Source organism: Triturus cristatus, chromosome 5_1, assembly GCF_964204655.1.
Source record: "Triturus cristatus chromosome 5_1, aTriCri1.1, whole genome shotgun sequence".
Lineage (NCBI taxonomy): Eukaryota > Metazoa > Chordata > Amphibia > Caudata > Salamandridae > Triturus > Triturus cristatus.
In genome coordinates, this window is record NC_140587.1 from 916,964,652 (window position 1) to 916,980,609 (window position 15,958).

A 15,958-nucleotide genomic window follows, 5' to 3' on the forward strand; every position below is an offset into this window, starting at 1 on the left:
ATCTCAATTTGAGGGTATTCTGGGGACCATGTCTCTCACCTGACAAGCTATTACCTGGTTGGCAGACCATAGGCATTGTAGCTCCACATGCCAAGCCCCTTTGGGTATGTTGTTATGTGTAGGAGGTCCGAGTCCCAGCATGAAGCATTATGGTTCAAATGCTAAGGAGAAACCTAGAAATTGTTTTAATCCTAAAGAGCTGAACCTTAGGGCAGTTCCGCTAGATGTGAGGTGTGACTGTTCAAATTTTTTCCAACAAAGGATGGCTGCACGAGGGAACATATGGTGTATTCACACTAGTGTGTAGCACCAATTGTGTTAAGTCGTAAAGTGTATTTCCCTATTTGTAATGCAAACAACAGTTTTGCCTATGTCTTTGTATACATATTTCTATTGTTTGCTATTAACTGGCTTTCCTATGTTCTTTTCTTATTTACTCATAAATGACCAGCTAGTATGTTCTGGGTTATCAGCAATTAGTGTATACAGCCTATGTATAATTCCTTTTGTCCCTATCAGCTTACCTATTGGTTTTTCTAAGTTGGTCTATTCCCTCGTGGCGGGGGGCGCTTTGATCATTTTTACAAGACCCACTGGTGCAGGTGTGAACCAAGCCACTTGACAATCTGCTTTACTGTGTCGAAATGTTTTAACATTTAAGTTGTGGAAGAGATCTGATAACATTTTCCAACCCACTACTCTCCACAAGTCAAAATGGCCTTCCAACTCTTGAGGAGAAAAATGTCAATTAAAATGAATATGTGTGAATGTAGAGGAGAAATGACGTGTAATTTTTCTGCAAGCACGTTTCAAACTTCAGGTGTTATACTTACAGGAGAAATACACATTTCTGGTCCTGCCTTTATGCTGAGCCAAATAACGTACAAAAGTGTATTTCCGTGGTCCATGCTTACCCAGGATTCGTCCGACTCAGACTTGGACCTTTATGTAAAATCCACAATTGGATTGCTGCATAATGTGCAGGGAAGTATGAACGTGCTAGTGTCCCCTTCCTCACTTTTAGTTTCTGTAACAGTCCTATCGATGTTCAAAGTCTCAACTCACTCCAAACAAATCTCACGAGTTTATTATTCTAAGCAAAGAGCTCTCCTGTCAATGGGCCTAAAAGAGGTAAAAAGCTATTAGTAGAACATTCATTTTTGAGGGAGTTAATACCACCTGCCCTTGATAGGTAAGAGCCTGCGCATGGATCTAGGTGCTTCTTAATACCAGCTAGAAGTGGAGGGAAACGATCATCATTCATTTGGGATATCTGTGGCGTTATCTTAATGCCCAAATAGTTACTGTATTAGAGGTGCAGTAGAAGAGAAATTTGGATTTTAACTCTTGAGCTCTGTCATCTGGGGGGTGTTAGGTTTAGAAAGTTGGACTTGTCCATGTTTATTTTATGACCAACCGAGCTGGACAGCCAGTTCTGGGAGTAAGGACTTGACATCAAGATGACTTTGCCTGCATAAAGGCAAATCTTGTACTCTGCTTGGTCAAACATTATGCCACTTATATTCGCTCATGGGTGAACATTCTGCAAGCGGTTCTATGACTAAATCAACAAGCATTGGCATAGCCAATAGATCTCGCCTTTGGGACCTTATAAGTGTTTAGCCATGCAACAGTTGCATAACTAAACACTTATAAGGTCCCAAAAGTGAGACCTAATGGCCGTGAGGCCGCAAAAGTGAAAGTGATCGTGATCAAACATCAAAGCGGCCGTGCGGCCGCGAAAGTGAAAGTATTCGCGGTAAAAGAGGCGCGCGCGCCCGTACGCATGCACTGTAGCTCTAGGCTGGCCTGGTAGCACTTTTTGGAGCCCTCTCAATAAGTCTCGCCAGACCAGCGCATGCGCTGGGTCAGGCGAGACCTAAAAAGGAGGCACAATAGAGCACACCCTTGTTGAGTACCTCCTGTAAGGCCAACTTGTTTGGCTTTCAAGCCATTCATTGTGATGGTGGCAGTGAGGCTGTCAGAGCGCCATAACCATGGCTGTATACTCAGAACCAATCAACCCCATGACACATTTGAACAAGGACCAATCCATCAATTCCCAGGTTTTTGTGGCATCTAGCGATATCAAGATTGTCAGGACCACTCCTCTCTGTGTCTTTTCGACCAAGTGAATGGTCGTTCTAATTTTATCGTGTGTTTACCTGGTTGCCACATATCCTGCTTGATCAGGATGAATCAGGCATGCTAATACTTTGTTAAGTCCGTCCACTAAAACTTTTTGCATACAGTTTTAAGTCTACATGTAAACATGTGATCAGCCTATACAATGAGCGTAGCTTTGGGACACAGCCCTGTTTGGTATAAGTGTGATAGTGGATTCACCCATAGAGGCGAACGATTTGCCTTAAGCGGCAAAAGAGTCGAGTAGGATTTCTAATATGGGGGCTAGAATGGTCACAAAAGTTTTATTGATGGCTCCAGTAAACCCATATTGACCTGGGGCCTTGTATTTTAATGTCTTGATGAGCTTTCGGATCTCTGGGACAGATATAGTGGCTTTCAATGTTTTCCTTTCTACTTCAAAGACTGGAGGGAGTTTAATCCAGTCTAGGTACAGATCTTATTGTGTTTGTGCAGAGCTATTGTTAGTGCATACCTTTTTCCAAAAATGTCTAAACGCTTCACTTTTGTCTTCATTTCTTGTAAATGCCCCCCCTCTAGCAGACCATATTACTGAAATGTACCTGAATTCCGTTTTGCCACTCAGGCTTTCGTCAAGGAACATTTTTTTGCTATATAGGAGTTTTTTTTCAAACGTAGGAATGAGAGCTCTGCCATATTAATATAAAATTTTCGCGGTTGAACCCTCTCTTATATCAGTTTACAATGGCACAATTGTTTGAGCTTCAAATGTATGTGTTTTTTTCTTCAAATGTGCAAGGATTGAAATACATTGATCTCTAACAAAGGCTTTAAAGGCGTCCCAGATACCTGAAGGTGACACTTCCTCATTGCTGCACAATTCAAAGTAGGTCCACAATAACCACTACATGATCGCAGAGAGTTATAGATTTTATTGTAATTTTTTCATCCACTGGCATGAGGGAGTTGCTCAGGAATATGATATCAATGCGCGAATACACATGATCCATGTAGGAAAAATGAATATAATCCGTGTCCCTGGGTGGTGCTCCCTCCAAGGGTCTTTTTGGCCTAGTTCAGTTAGCATAGAGTTCAGTTTTTTTGAAGAACGCTTCTGTCCTCCCATCTTTGATTAAGACCCAAGAATTTCTCCATTACATGATTAAGATCACCAGTAAGTATTATGACTCGTTTAGCAAATTTACCAAAGTGTGAAAAAACTGAGCTAAGAAAAGCTATTGAGAGGAGATTCCAGTTCTTAGGGTTCCTTCTGTAAGTGTCTGAACTTCTAGGCAGATATTAGCTAAAAGGTGCCATAGGTCCTTGTCTTTCTTTGTTTTTAATATTGAAATATGACAATTCCTTTATTCTTCTCCTTCGCTGGAGAGCAATAAGCTAGTGGGTAACACTTGTGCTTCATTCCACCGGTGTTCTGTATGTTTTGATATTCGGTTGTTGACAAATTTCCATATTGCCAGTTTTTTTTGGGTGAGGGGTAATTCAGGCCTAACCAGGTTTCCTGTCTTCCTAACATGTGGGGGAATCCTTTTTGAGGGTTTTCACAAATTCATACAAAGTTATCTCTGTGGGGTGTCTACCTATAGGCTGCACTCTGCAGAAATTTGCCTGCCAATCAGGGATGCGGGATGAAATCCTGACTGAAGAATTTCTAATCAAAATATGCCTTTAGCTTTTGTGAGCGACTACTATTTTGAAGGTGGGGAGGAGATGTGTTTTTTACAGATCTAATTTCCTTTCCTCTCCCTGACCCTCCTAACATGTGCGGCTCAAAACCATTAAATATGTTCATTGGGACAACTTGCTGAACTTTTCCTCCTCTTCAAGAGGGCACAGCATTGACATCATTTTCTATTTGATTTGCGTTCTTGAACCTTTTTCCAATTCTACCACCCAATCACCCTGATCACTGTTTCTACCACACATTATGCAAAGAGCCACACTGTTGTCCAGTTGTGTTCATGGTCTTTCAGGATAATGATTGCAGGTCTGAAGTGGTTAGTCTGATTATCAAAGCTTTCGTGAGTTTCACCATGTCTGTTGCATGACCTTGTCACTTCCTAGTCAAAGGCGATATCACACGGGCGAGTTCTTCAATATAGAAAGGCTGCGGGTTTTAAAAGGGTAGCTTGGGACAGCTCTTGTAAGATAGAATACCCATGAATATTATAGGTGGTTCCATGTATTTTCCGAGTTACAAGCAGTATCTCTTCCTTCTATTGACTCTGAAAGGTCTTCTAGAATCCTTGAGCCAACCGCATCTACATATTGGCACAACTCCTCTATTTTGGACCCTAGTGCGGATTTCAGTTCTTGTCTACTCCTTTTCATTTCCACCCTAAGGATATCCCTGAGCCCCCTGTCTTAGCACTTGATTTCGTTCTGCAAGTTAGACTTAGAGATGACATGGCTGGGGCCATCGGCTCAGTCATAGCGGAGCCCAAGAATGGGACAGCGTTTAACATTTTCTGCGCCTTATGTGTCAGCCTGAGATAGTGTGTCATCCCTTGTTGCAAGCTATTTGTAGGCGGTATTCCACACCGTATGTAATCGGTCTTGCATGGAGACGTAGGGTTATGATTCAATAATCACCAGTTTTATGTCTCAATTTTTTGCGGCTACCTATGCATTTAGCTGCGGAACAGGTCCAATGTAGCAAAACTTTGTATATGACTAGCAGTAGTACTAAATCGACACTAGAGCACTCTAGCAGTTTTATCAGTGAGAGACAATATCATGTAAGGACCCTTGAGGAGAAGCCGAGAGTCAGGCATCTTGCATCAGTTCATCAATTTATTTCCATCTGTCTACTTTCTTAACTCTCTGCATTTTGGTTCCTCTGTGTTTGGAGCTGCTTTTGCTACCTCAGGTCTCTTCCACTGACTGGGGTTCACTGTGTTGCCTCTTTCAGGGAAATTGAGCTGGCCACATGACTCGCTACCTGTTGCTCCTCATGGGCGCTAGCACCTGGAGCCCATCACCTCCTGATGCACAGTTCACAGCCCTCCAAAGCACTAATCAGTGAAGAGTCATGGACTGCCATTTCTGGTCACATCCATGGCCTCTATCCAAAACCCCACCATCACACACAGTCGCGCCAGCTGACCACCACCACTGGCATTATTCTTCTTTACGCCGAGTTGAGGCTGCCATCTTGAGTATCAGCAATGTCATCCACGTGGACAAGCCCAATCTCCACCAATCCAAACCGCAGCACTCTGCATCTGCAGGCAAATTCCCTCAAGATAATTCACCCCTCTGTTGTCATTAGTTTTGAGTCATTATTGTTGACGAGGGCATGCTGTACGCCTCGTGGCAGAGGGCAGAAAGGAAACATGCCTACTCAGAGTGCATTCTCTAGGACTCCTCCCTCCCATGGCATATTTTTGTTATGTTCTGACATACTGACTTGGGGAATCTGCTGACCTTATGTTGCTTATTAAATCACAGATTGAAAATGTTTGTTCTCACTTCTGCATTTTGTATGCCAGTGTACCGGCCTTGTCAATACACGTGAACACAAAGCAGCCTACAAGTATATTATAGATCTTCTGCTTAAAGCATGCACATTTTTTGATAAAACTACTAGATCTATAATTATTTTGCAAGACCTTTCTTCTTAATTGTCTTTTTACAAGAGTGTTCTGGCAGTTCAGCGAGACACTGCCACACTGGGATTTCACTTGAAAAGAGGCATTCGTATGTCAATTCTCATGCTCCTTCTTGGGAAGGCAGAGGAATTGCTTGACTCAATCTTTACTCACTCCGGTAGTGACTTGAAATTGGAGAGCTATTCTGACTCCTTGCCCACATAAAGGCCCTCTCTTGCTCAAACTTGTCATAGGACATACCTCTTCAGTAAGAGGAAGGGAAGACCACAACGTTCAGAGCTCTTATTACCAAGGCCTCAGCAATTTCAAAATGTAGTGGAAGCTACATCTGAGATTTTAGAGGCCTGAAACTCAGTCTAACAGAGTTTGGTGGTGCCATCCTGTATGAAAAGTGGGAGTAGGCTTGATTAGTCACAGGTTATCCTTGGTGCATTACAGGCTTAGGAATTGCACCAACAGAAACATAGGTTTCTTTATGTAGTGCCTAGCTGTGCCCACCATTCTTGTAGCATTTCTGGATCTTGAAGACTTTCCCAATACATGAAACAAAAAGAGTAAGCTGTTCTCACTTGAGTCAGTGTCCTTGCTGGACCCAGTTCGGTTACTGGGCATGAAGAAAGCAGCCTCCAAATATACTCCACTTACTATTAAAATACCGAACTTAATGCCTTATCCTTTTGTCAACCTTGCAGCCTGTGTAGCTTGATAGATTTGAAGTCCATTGAACCGAGGAGGGACAGGTCTGCCACGGACACTTGAAATATAAGAGCCTCCACATATGGCTACGAGTGAAAGACGTTTGCCTAAAGTGTGATGACGTATTTGTGAGAATCAAAGTCTGCAAATGCCAATTTACAGATTTCCACAAACAGGAGTTCATGTCACTGAGAAGCAGAAACTACACATAACTACAAATACATGCAAATAAAAGTCATTCTTGCTTCCATTGGATGAGTGAGGTGAAGTGCATCCATCAATTCAAAAAAACATATATTCACCATCAACAACCCACAGTGTAGCTCACCATGAGCTCCATAGTGGGCTCCCACCAGCGACATCAGGTGCCATGTGCCTCGCTCCACCTCTACTTGTTGGCCCTACCACAGAGAAGAGAGGGAGGAGATGTGATCTAGTGGCTAAGTTGTCAACTTTGGGACCTAGAAACTTGGGTTTGACCCCAGCCTTGGCACTTGATCAAAAATTGTTAACTTCCTGTGCTTAGAATGTAAACATGTGAAATGCAATTATGTAATCCAAAGTTGTAAATCTTCACTTTATATACACAACCTTCCAACACCTTCCATAAGTTACAGTGCTCTTTTGCTTTCCAGTCACTGGCACATATAGGCCTCATAACTGGTGAAAGGAGAAATGACGAAGAGAAGCTGTCCAGCGCATCTGCCATTCTTGCATCGTTGGTTTGCCTTTCACCCCCCACTCCCCCCCACAAAGTGGAAACGTAGCCTCTTGGGTCACTCGCTCCCATCAACCTGCCCAGAAGTCTTCTGAGGTGTGGGGGCAAAACCGATAGAGGAAGAGTGAAATAGGAGGGAGTACAAAACAAGGATAAGAAGAGAAAAACAAAAGACCAGAAAAGTGACAAAGTGGGAGTGAGGGAAATAAGGAGAAGCAGGAATGTAGAGATGTATACAAAGACACAAAGAGATAGAGAATCAGAGAGAGGAAGACTCGATAAGAGTGAAGGACAGAGAGGGTGAGAAAGGCAGGAAAAGGCAAAGGCTGGACTTTCGCTTTTGTTCACAGTTGCTGTGATGAATTTTGGCATTGAGCGAGAAACTTTAAACCAACACAGGTCAAATCACCATAATGTTAGAGGTTGCACAATAACACACCCCTTGACTCCCAAGAACATCACAAGGTTGAGCACTTCTCTCAGCTTAGACATGCCGGACCATACTTGCTGCCGAGGGATTAGGTTAAGCACAAGAAGGGAAACTACGCAACATGAACAGGACTCTTAGATGTTTTTTTGTTTCGTCCTTTCTTCATAGGTACTGAGATCAGGGGTAGCATGAGAAAAGCCAAGGGTAGAAGCTGCTACACATAAGTACCCCTATTTGAAGTCCAGGATTAAAACCTGGAGAAATGCCATGTGAGAACTATTTTACTAACAGCTTGACTTACAGAGCTGAACAATGTTTGATATAGGGGTGACTGCGGTTTCAATTTTAGCACCAGTCCGGGCTGGACCTTCGGGCTTTTTAACAGCCATCAGATAAAACGTCTCCTGGTCGGCTGGATGAGCTTAAATTGGATCAGCCGCAAATTAATGACTTGCTATTAAATTCCTTAGAACAATATTTGCCTTAAAATTCCATCACCCTCCTAGGCTACACCCTCCGGCCCCATGATTTTCTGAGGAATTACAAGAAGCTAAAACTGGCTGTAAGACTTTAGAAAGGGACTGGAGGCTCAATTATGATGATTCCTCTAAACTCAAATAAATCAGTATCATAGTCTCTGTAGAACAGCTCAAGCAGCCTTCTACTCGGATCAGATCTTGTCGACACAAAATTGTTCTAGAACGCACATTAGAATAGTCAAGGAGCTCTTGGATCCTTGTAGGATTGCCCTCGAATCGACATTAGCACAGGCTCGATGTGAAGAATTAGCGCTCTTACACCCACCTAGCACCGTCAGCCGCCGAGGACTCTAGTTCCTCAGTTACCCCTCCTGTTCCTCAGACATTGGACACTTGGGATGCCCTGGACCTACCTTTATCTGTATCCCTTGCACAAGCTAGAAGATCTGGCTCCCCCAAAGACCCTCTTCCTTCGGTCCAGCTCTGCCTGCTGGATCCTGACGTTATGCTTCCTCTGGAAACTCTTCTCAGCTGCTAGGAGTCATTCCTCAGATTTGGAAGCACGCCATGGTCCTTCCCCTTTTGAAGAAACCTACCTTTCATCTGGTCCAATTACAGACCTGTTTCTCTGCTTCCCATTCTGTCTAAAATTTCAGAAAAATCTCTGTAAACAACTTTCTGCTTTTGTGGAGTCTCAAACTTTTTGTACATGACTCCCAGTTTGGGTACAGAGCTGTGCACATTACCGAGTCCGCCCTCCTCGGGGTCAAGGAACATCTTAGACAGCTACTAGATGAGGGCTACTTTATCTAAGTGCTGCCTTTGATACTGTGTCCCATGATACTGTTAAGATTGGAACAACTGGTGCTTCAAGGAACGGCACTCGCCTGGCTGTCTTCTTTTGTAAAGGGCTGAACCTTTCAGGTTTTCTCGGGTAACAACATCTATATGTACCATGCTCTGATCTCCGGGGTCCTGCAAGAATCTGCTGTAAGCCCGGCACTTTTAACATCTATGTTTGCCATTTGGCTGACATGGTGGAACATTGGGGGCGGACTCTTTTCTCCTATAAGATGATACCCAAATCATCTTTTCTTTATCATCCACACAGGATTACAATTCTGGGTCACTGAACTCCTGCCCAACTCATGTAGCCTCTTCAAAGAACAACTCCTCTCTTAAATTGAATGGAGGAAAAACAAAGGTGCTGGAAAACAATCTGTCCTTCTGGGGACCTCAACACTGGCTGGCTGCTCTGGGTGACACCCCTGTCTCTGCCTCCATAGTAAAGAATCTTGGCTTTCTAGTAGATTCTAAGCTCACTATGAGGCCCCAGGTGGCAAAGGTAGACGACCTTGACATGGTTACGCAAATTTATATGGATTCTTCCTGAATCTGCCCAGAGAACTGTCGTCCCGGTACTTATCCTGACTTGACCATGGCAACATTCTGTACCTGGGGGCTAACAAAGCCTCTGTGAGACGTATGCAGGTGGTTCCAAAAGCTGCCGCAAGGTTAATCTACTGATTGGCTACACATGCATCGCCTCCATCTGTTCTTCAAGAGTTGCATTTATTAAAGGTGGAGAAACACATTCATTTAAAGTCATTATGCTATGTTTTTAAAGCAAGGGCAGGAACTGCTCCCCACTATATCACTAACCTGCTAACTTTGTACCAGCCTGCTCGCTGTCTTTGCTCTAGTAACCTCTCTTTGTGCACTGTTCTCAGGTTTAAATTATCTTGCATGGGAGGTCGCTCTTTTGGGCAAAGGGCCCTAGACCTTGAAAAACTCTACCTGAACATCTAAGATCCTGTACTTCATTGGTCACTTTTCGCAGACAGATGAAAACATGGCAGTTCTGATTTGGCTGGATCTGAGGCACCATATCTGTTGCTAAAGCGACGGGAAACCCCGGGTTGGGTAGCTGTTGCGCTATATAAGGTTTCTCTGATTTGAGCATTATCCACTTGCAAATAAAAGAAATTGGTGTTCACTACAAATATCCCCACAAACATTCTACAGTAACACCAACCACATAACTCAATAGAAACAGCACAAAATGTATCCTCTTGACACATTCATCTAAATCTGTTATTTGCTCCTCCATTTGTCAGCACAGTTCCACCCCACTACCACTTCTTCATCCTTGTCAGCCCATAAGCAAAGTACAAGTTGCTTGATAAAGTGTTTTTATTAATGCATATCAAAACAAGCAAGGGTAAGTAAAGTAAGAAAGGACATGCACTAAGTACTGTAAATTAAAATGCTTTTATACCTGATAAATAACAGTATTAAACTGAAAAAAACTTTTTGCTTGGACTTCTGTAAGAGGAAATGACACACAGCATATGCTGTTAGTGTTTGCAGTCACAAAGGGAATGGTTTTGCAAAGTTAGCCATCATGCATCATGCAGTGCAACTGCTACCATGCTAGAAGATGCAATGGGACACACAGACAGGACAGTCTCATGCGCTCTACATACCCAGAAAGGATCTCCTGGGGGGAGGTTTGAATTCTTCGTCCTTACTATCTGAGGCTACACATACAAAAAGTCAAGCACGGGGAGGAAGAGAAGACAAAAGAAACATGTGTGATATAGGAATCAATCAGCAATGCATTATTACTGCATATTTTTCTGTTACCGGATTGGAATATTGCCATATTCATTTCTTGTTAGGACAGAATGATTAGTATGTCTTGATAACAGCACATGCCAATATGCCTGAAGCCCACCCCAGGCAGTAAAACTAAAACATACTTTATAACTGTTTCATCCAGTTTAAAATGTCCTGTTTTCCACACCTTAACCCTTTGGCCAGTGTTAGCTCACAGCAGGGGCTCCGCAATCCTGATCCATGAAAACTGGACCATGGTCAGGTTTTCATGACATCCACATGAGATAAATTTACATGCAATGAGTTACTGCGAAATATTACAGACTATTCTGTAAATCTGAGTCTTCTTTTGGCACTGTGGACATACACAGGACAACCCAGCTGTTCAACTTGAAGACTGCAGTCTATAATGAAGAACACGAGACAGCAGCTTCAAGTACGTTAGGGCTTATCCAGTTACTCTTAGATTAGGTTACAAGTAATTCATTTCCTTATTTGAATCCTTAACAAAGACCAACAGGAGCAATATAAGCCGGATGCGCAGCAGAAAACTCAATGGACACCCTGTGGGACCTTCACCGACATGTAATGCTCACAACATGATGCATGGAATCTTCACCACATCCTTATCCCACAAAGACAGATGCAGCAAGACACAAAAAATAGGATACATGTACCTTCTTCACAAATAGAATAGAACACCTCTCCAATCTTCACAAAGATCCACATGAAATGTGAACCTCCACCCCATCCTTCTGCCACAAAGACAGATACAGGAAGACTCACAACTCGTAACACCAGGATTGCTGCATGCTCTACAAAGGATTCATTAGCTCGAGCCCTGAGCCAGCGCGCAAGCGCTGCTCTGGGGTTGAGCTGCGGTAGTTGACTATGTGAGGGAAGCCCCGCCCACTCTCCCGCCCACTTTTTCATTGGCTTGTGTCTTTGTCCTTTCTAAATGCTGCCTTCCGATTGGTTTATCGGCTGCTACTCCCTTCTTATGACGGCCATGTCCTCGTTTGTATCCATCCAAGGCTTCTGACCCCTTTACTTCGTGTTTCATGAGCACTATTTTCTTCCTGTGCCCCCCTCCCGCTGTCCATGCCTTCACTGCCACCCCCCACACCCGTGGTTCGTGCCTTCTCACCCCCCTGATACCTCCGCTCCTGTTTGCAATGCAATAGGTCTCGGATAAATGTGAGTCCTATTGCATTGCAAATGCTTGTTTTTAACACAACCAACATCAGACCGAATAAACATTCAACTTGGTCCTCTCTGAACTGGAACACAAGCAACCCAGGACCTGTTTCGCCCTAGTTATGGGCTCATCAGCCGGGTACAGCTTTGTTCCAGTGACACAGTATGCACAGGCCCCACGTTTGGGCATACCCGTCCCACTTAGGAGCGACACACTATATGGTTCTTGTCCTTCCGTAAGAGGGGATGCAACTCCTTGATTCATGCTTTTTTGTGATGATCACAGTGTAAAGCTAAAGACAGCTCTGAATTGGATTACTTTGATTTTATAGGCGTCCATAGGCACAGTGATCTTTGCTGACAAAATCATACCTTTGAAAAATCTAAGCTCAATCCCACTTTCAGTGAAGTAAGATGGCATCAAGGTGGTGCCTCTTGCTAGGAACTGAGACCCTGCTCATACTTGAGCGGCGGCCTACTAGCCACTACACCGCCATGAGGCGAAGCCATATGAGGTAAACCGAGCTCCCAAAACGGGATTGGAAGTAGGTCCAGGGAATTAGTGTATAATCAAAAGGGCATATTAAGTGGCTTAATATAACCCAAGTGGGTCACAGCTGAAGCTCCTATCACAGAAAAGTACTTACAAGTAGAAGCGGCACTTATAGTGATTTGAAACCAGAAGGCACCAAAGCAGTAATAGTGCAGAAACATCTGGTACTTTCTACTGAAAAGAAAATATTTCCTTCAGTGTTTCTTTCCAGTCCATTAGGATTCAAGGCAGAGAGCGGTTTCAAGAAAAAGCACATTCTCACTGAATCAACATGAAGATATCTTGTTTACAGGCCTTCACGTGTAGTGGTACCTGAAACTACCTTTGCAGCCTTAAGCCATTATTGTTCGTATCTCACATTTCTAGAAACTCACAGAAACTGTCTGACTGAGTAGTCTAGAAGTCTATGGATGTCATATGATGGGTAATGTATGATTCATTCCATTTGGATCCAAGACCCTGAATGTCAACATAGCATTACCATATCATAATTTTGTTTTGTTTTAATCAACCAAAAACCTTGGGATGTACATCACATTCCTATGCAGACAGTGAAAATAAAAGTACATGAAGCTTAAGCAGCAAGAGAAGGAGAGATATTCTAATTTGCACTGAAATCTGAAATGTCTCCAAATTCTAGCCGCTCCAAGTACAAAATCTCTCGATCTAGTACACAACGGCAAACAATATCTTGTATATCATATGTCTGAGGTTGGTACTGATGCTCAGGTAGAATCCAAGTCCGAGATCAGACTGCACTGCAGTGGGCAAAGCATCCAGAATAGCAACCCTGATCTATGGTGTTACCATCCCAGAAACCAAACAAGATGGTATGCAAATTAAATCTGAAAAGGTAACGGGTTATCTCAATGGCAGGGCCCTATATTGTCTTCCTGTCAATGTAAACATCCATGCGTTAAGGACGAAAACCCTCAGCCACCTTAAGGTGAAAAGCTTTCAACGAGAAGAGAGCCTCAATCTCCCTTCAACCAGGTGGGATCATAACAAACACAGCAAAGCATGCAGGTAAGCTGCTGAGGGGCTTTATAATTTTTTTTTTTTTTACACAGTTGCCTCTGAACACAAGCCCTTTGCTTCGTAACAATGCTTTTTAGACGTTGAGCATTCGGGGGAACTGGCTACTAGTGCACCCATGTTGAGCTTTTTTAGTTGGAGCCTCCAGAGGGCTTAAGTTCAGTGCCTAATGTTACAGGGGTGTTGGCCAAAGCACTGGATCTTGCTAAAGTTACCGACACCTAGGGGGCACCTTTAACACGATGACCAAACAAATGACTGATCAATGATAAATGTGGCCAGCTGGACACAACACAATAGATTTGATACTGTAGTAATACGAGCGTTTTATGCATGCGAATAGAACAGCATCTAGTTTATTTGGTGCAGCTTATTGTATCAGTTAGGCGCACCAGCAACAAACTTGTTTGTAGTCTTTTTCATTGGTTCACTTCTGATCAGTCTACACTGTACAGAGCTCCTACCCACAGCCCTGCTGCTTGCTCCTGACCGGGTTGAGCGCACGACCCAATCTACGATGGTAAGCACATGCTACAGCCTTGTGGAGATGCAAATTCTACTATGAAACACTGTATTTGCTGGAAAATGCATACTTGTCAATAGTAATGTACCCACAGTGATGACCACTACTTGTGACCTCTATGACATGGTGTGGTCCGCTATTGAATTGACACGAGACAAATTTATTCCTAAGAATGTCTCACTGTACATGAGATGTATCGTACCTAAAGGTTTTCAGTGCAGAGATGTATCTGACTTTTGTATGTGCTTTAAGTTTTACTAAAAACCTAATGAATATTAAGCACACGCTAGAGCCTACATTAGGTTTTCACTGACCACGTTTGCTCTTGCAGTGATCATCGTGTTCCAGCACAAAGAGCGTTTCACATAAGACGTGATGTGTAGACATTATGGATCACTGGTTGTACTAACGCCATCGTCTGGACGTTCTATATGTTCTCATCAGCACTTCTGAGCTTTTTGTTATATTTGGCAGGTCTGGACACTGGTGGACACATTACAGTTCAGGGACTCTGGCTGTACTCACATTTATTTTTGCAGCATCATATTAGCTGGCGGAGTGACAATACCGGTCCAGATAAATACCTCACCGCCATCTTTAAGGGAATAGAACAGGTATAAATGGGTCTATCAATCTTCCAACTTTTAAGTTGAATTATCCCCTCTTAGGTTTATTGCTACGCATTGGAAGCACGAATAAAATGCTCTTAGTCCACCAAACGGTAGGTTTATTTTGATACTTCACCACATCGCACTCTGCACCCGGCACCCACACCTTTCCTGCCCACATAGGACAATCTCCCTTCATACCATCCCTTGAAGTGCTCCTCTATAGTCTGTGGAGAACTGTAGCCCACACCAGGAGCTTCTGCAAGTGGTATGAAGAGAGACCCTATGTTGAAGCATCCCACCGAAGGGTGAGTGAAGTGTTTTTGTCCTTAAAGAATAACATTTTGTATTGACAAAGAGACAATATGAGGCCCTTCAACTGAGACAGGCTAATAACGATTCCTACCACAAGCATTGTATACACTCTTTCATGCGAATAGGACACCAAGCTCATTGGCCTCTAATCTCCTTTAACCCTGCTAGTGTTTTATGCAAATTAAGTGTATGCTCCAATACCTAATGTAACCTGCAGGTCACAAGTGTGAATCCTGCCAAGGCAAATGCAACCTTTTAATCCTCGCTAATTGATACATCTTGAACTATTAACCTGACTAAAAGTAGCAACTGTGTTGTTTTAGAGCAGGGTGGGCCTATTTTTCACTGTTTCCTGCTTAGGAAGAGCAGCCTACTGGCCTGTTCGATGTTTGAAATTGTTCTGCAAATCCCCATAACCGGGTCCTCCCCCCCCATTTATAGGAGGAATGGATGTTGTGAGTTTAAGTATTAAAGTCATATAGATGTTGCATGTGCGTGCGCTGCCTACGTGTGAAGAATGCATGAGGACAGCAAGACAGTACACGTGGCTACACCCACAGTAGGCTCCATTTTGTATTGGGCATATTCTGTATGATACCTAAGATGGAGAATATGAGGGAGAGCCCAGGCAACATAAGTATATTGCAAGGGTTTCCCTAGAAAATTCCAGGGATCTTTTTCAGTAGGTCTAATGGTGGAATATTGGCGAAACTAGGAATGGAGACACAGGGTTCCTCCGAAGCTAGGGAGTTCCTGACCCAGTGTTCCCAGGGAGATGCTACCTCCCACATAGTAACAGGCAGTTAAGTGGTGCAACTTCCCATGTCTTAGTGCCCTTTTGTGGGTTGTTCCTGAGAGAAAAATCCCAATTTCCCCTTGCCCTCCTGCTCATACTTGTCAAGAGGACCATGACTAGATGAGTTCGATTGAATAAATTAAAATGCAGAACTGCCTAAAACTGCTAGCAGAAATGAACTGCAGGAATACAGAAGTAGCTGCAACGTCGGCAAAAAATTCCAGTCAGTGTGCCAAGATTTTTGGAGAGAATGC

General features: G+C 43.3%; 1 protein-coding gene across 2 annotated transcripts in view; it reads right to left on the reverse strand.

Annotated features, from left to right (window-relative positions):
- The window catches only part of SLC66A2 (solute carrier family 66 member 2), a 389,162-nt gene that overhangs the window by 274,403 nt on the left and 98,801 nt on the right, over positions 1 to 15,958 (reverse strand). Inside the window, exon 4 of one of the 2 annotated variants that reach the window (XM_085605943.1) lies at positions 10,545 to 10,598. The exons of the other annotated variant lie outside the window; for it this stretch is intronic. Coding sequence (XP_085462069.1) covers positions 10,545 to 10,598 — 54 coding nt within the window. The remainder of the gene's footprint in view (positions 1 to 10,544; positions 10,599 to 15,958) is intronic. 2 annotated transcript variants of the gene reach the window in all.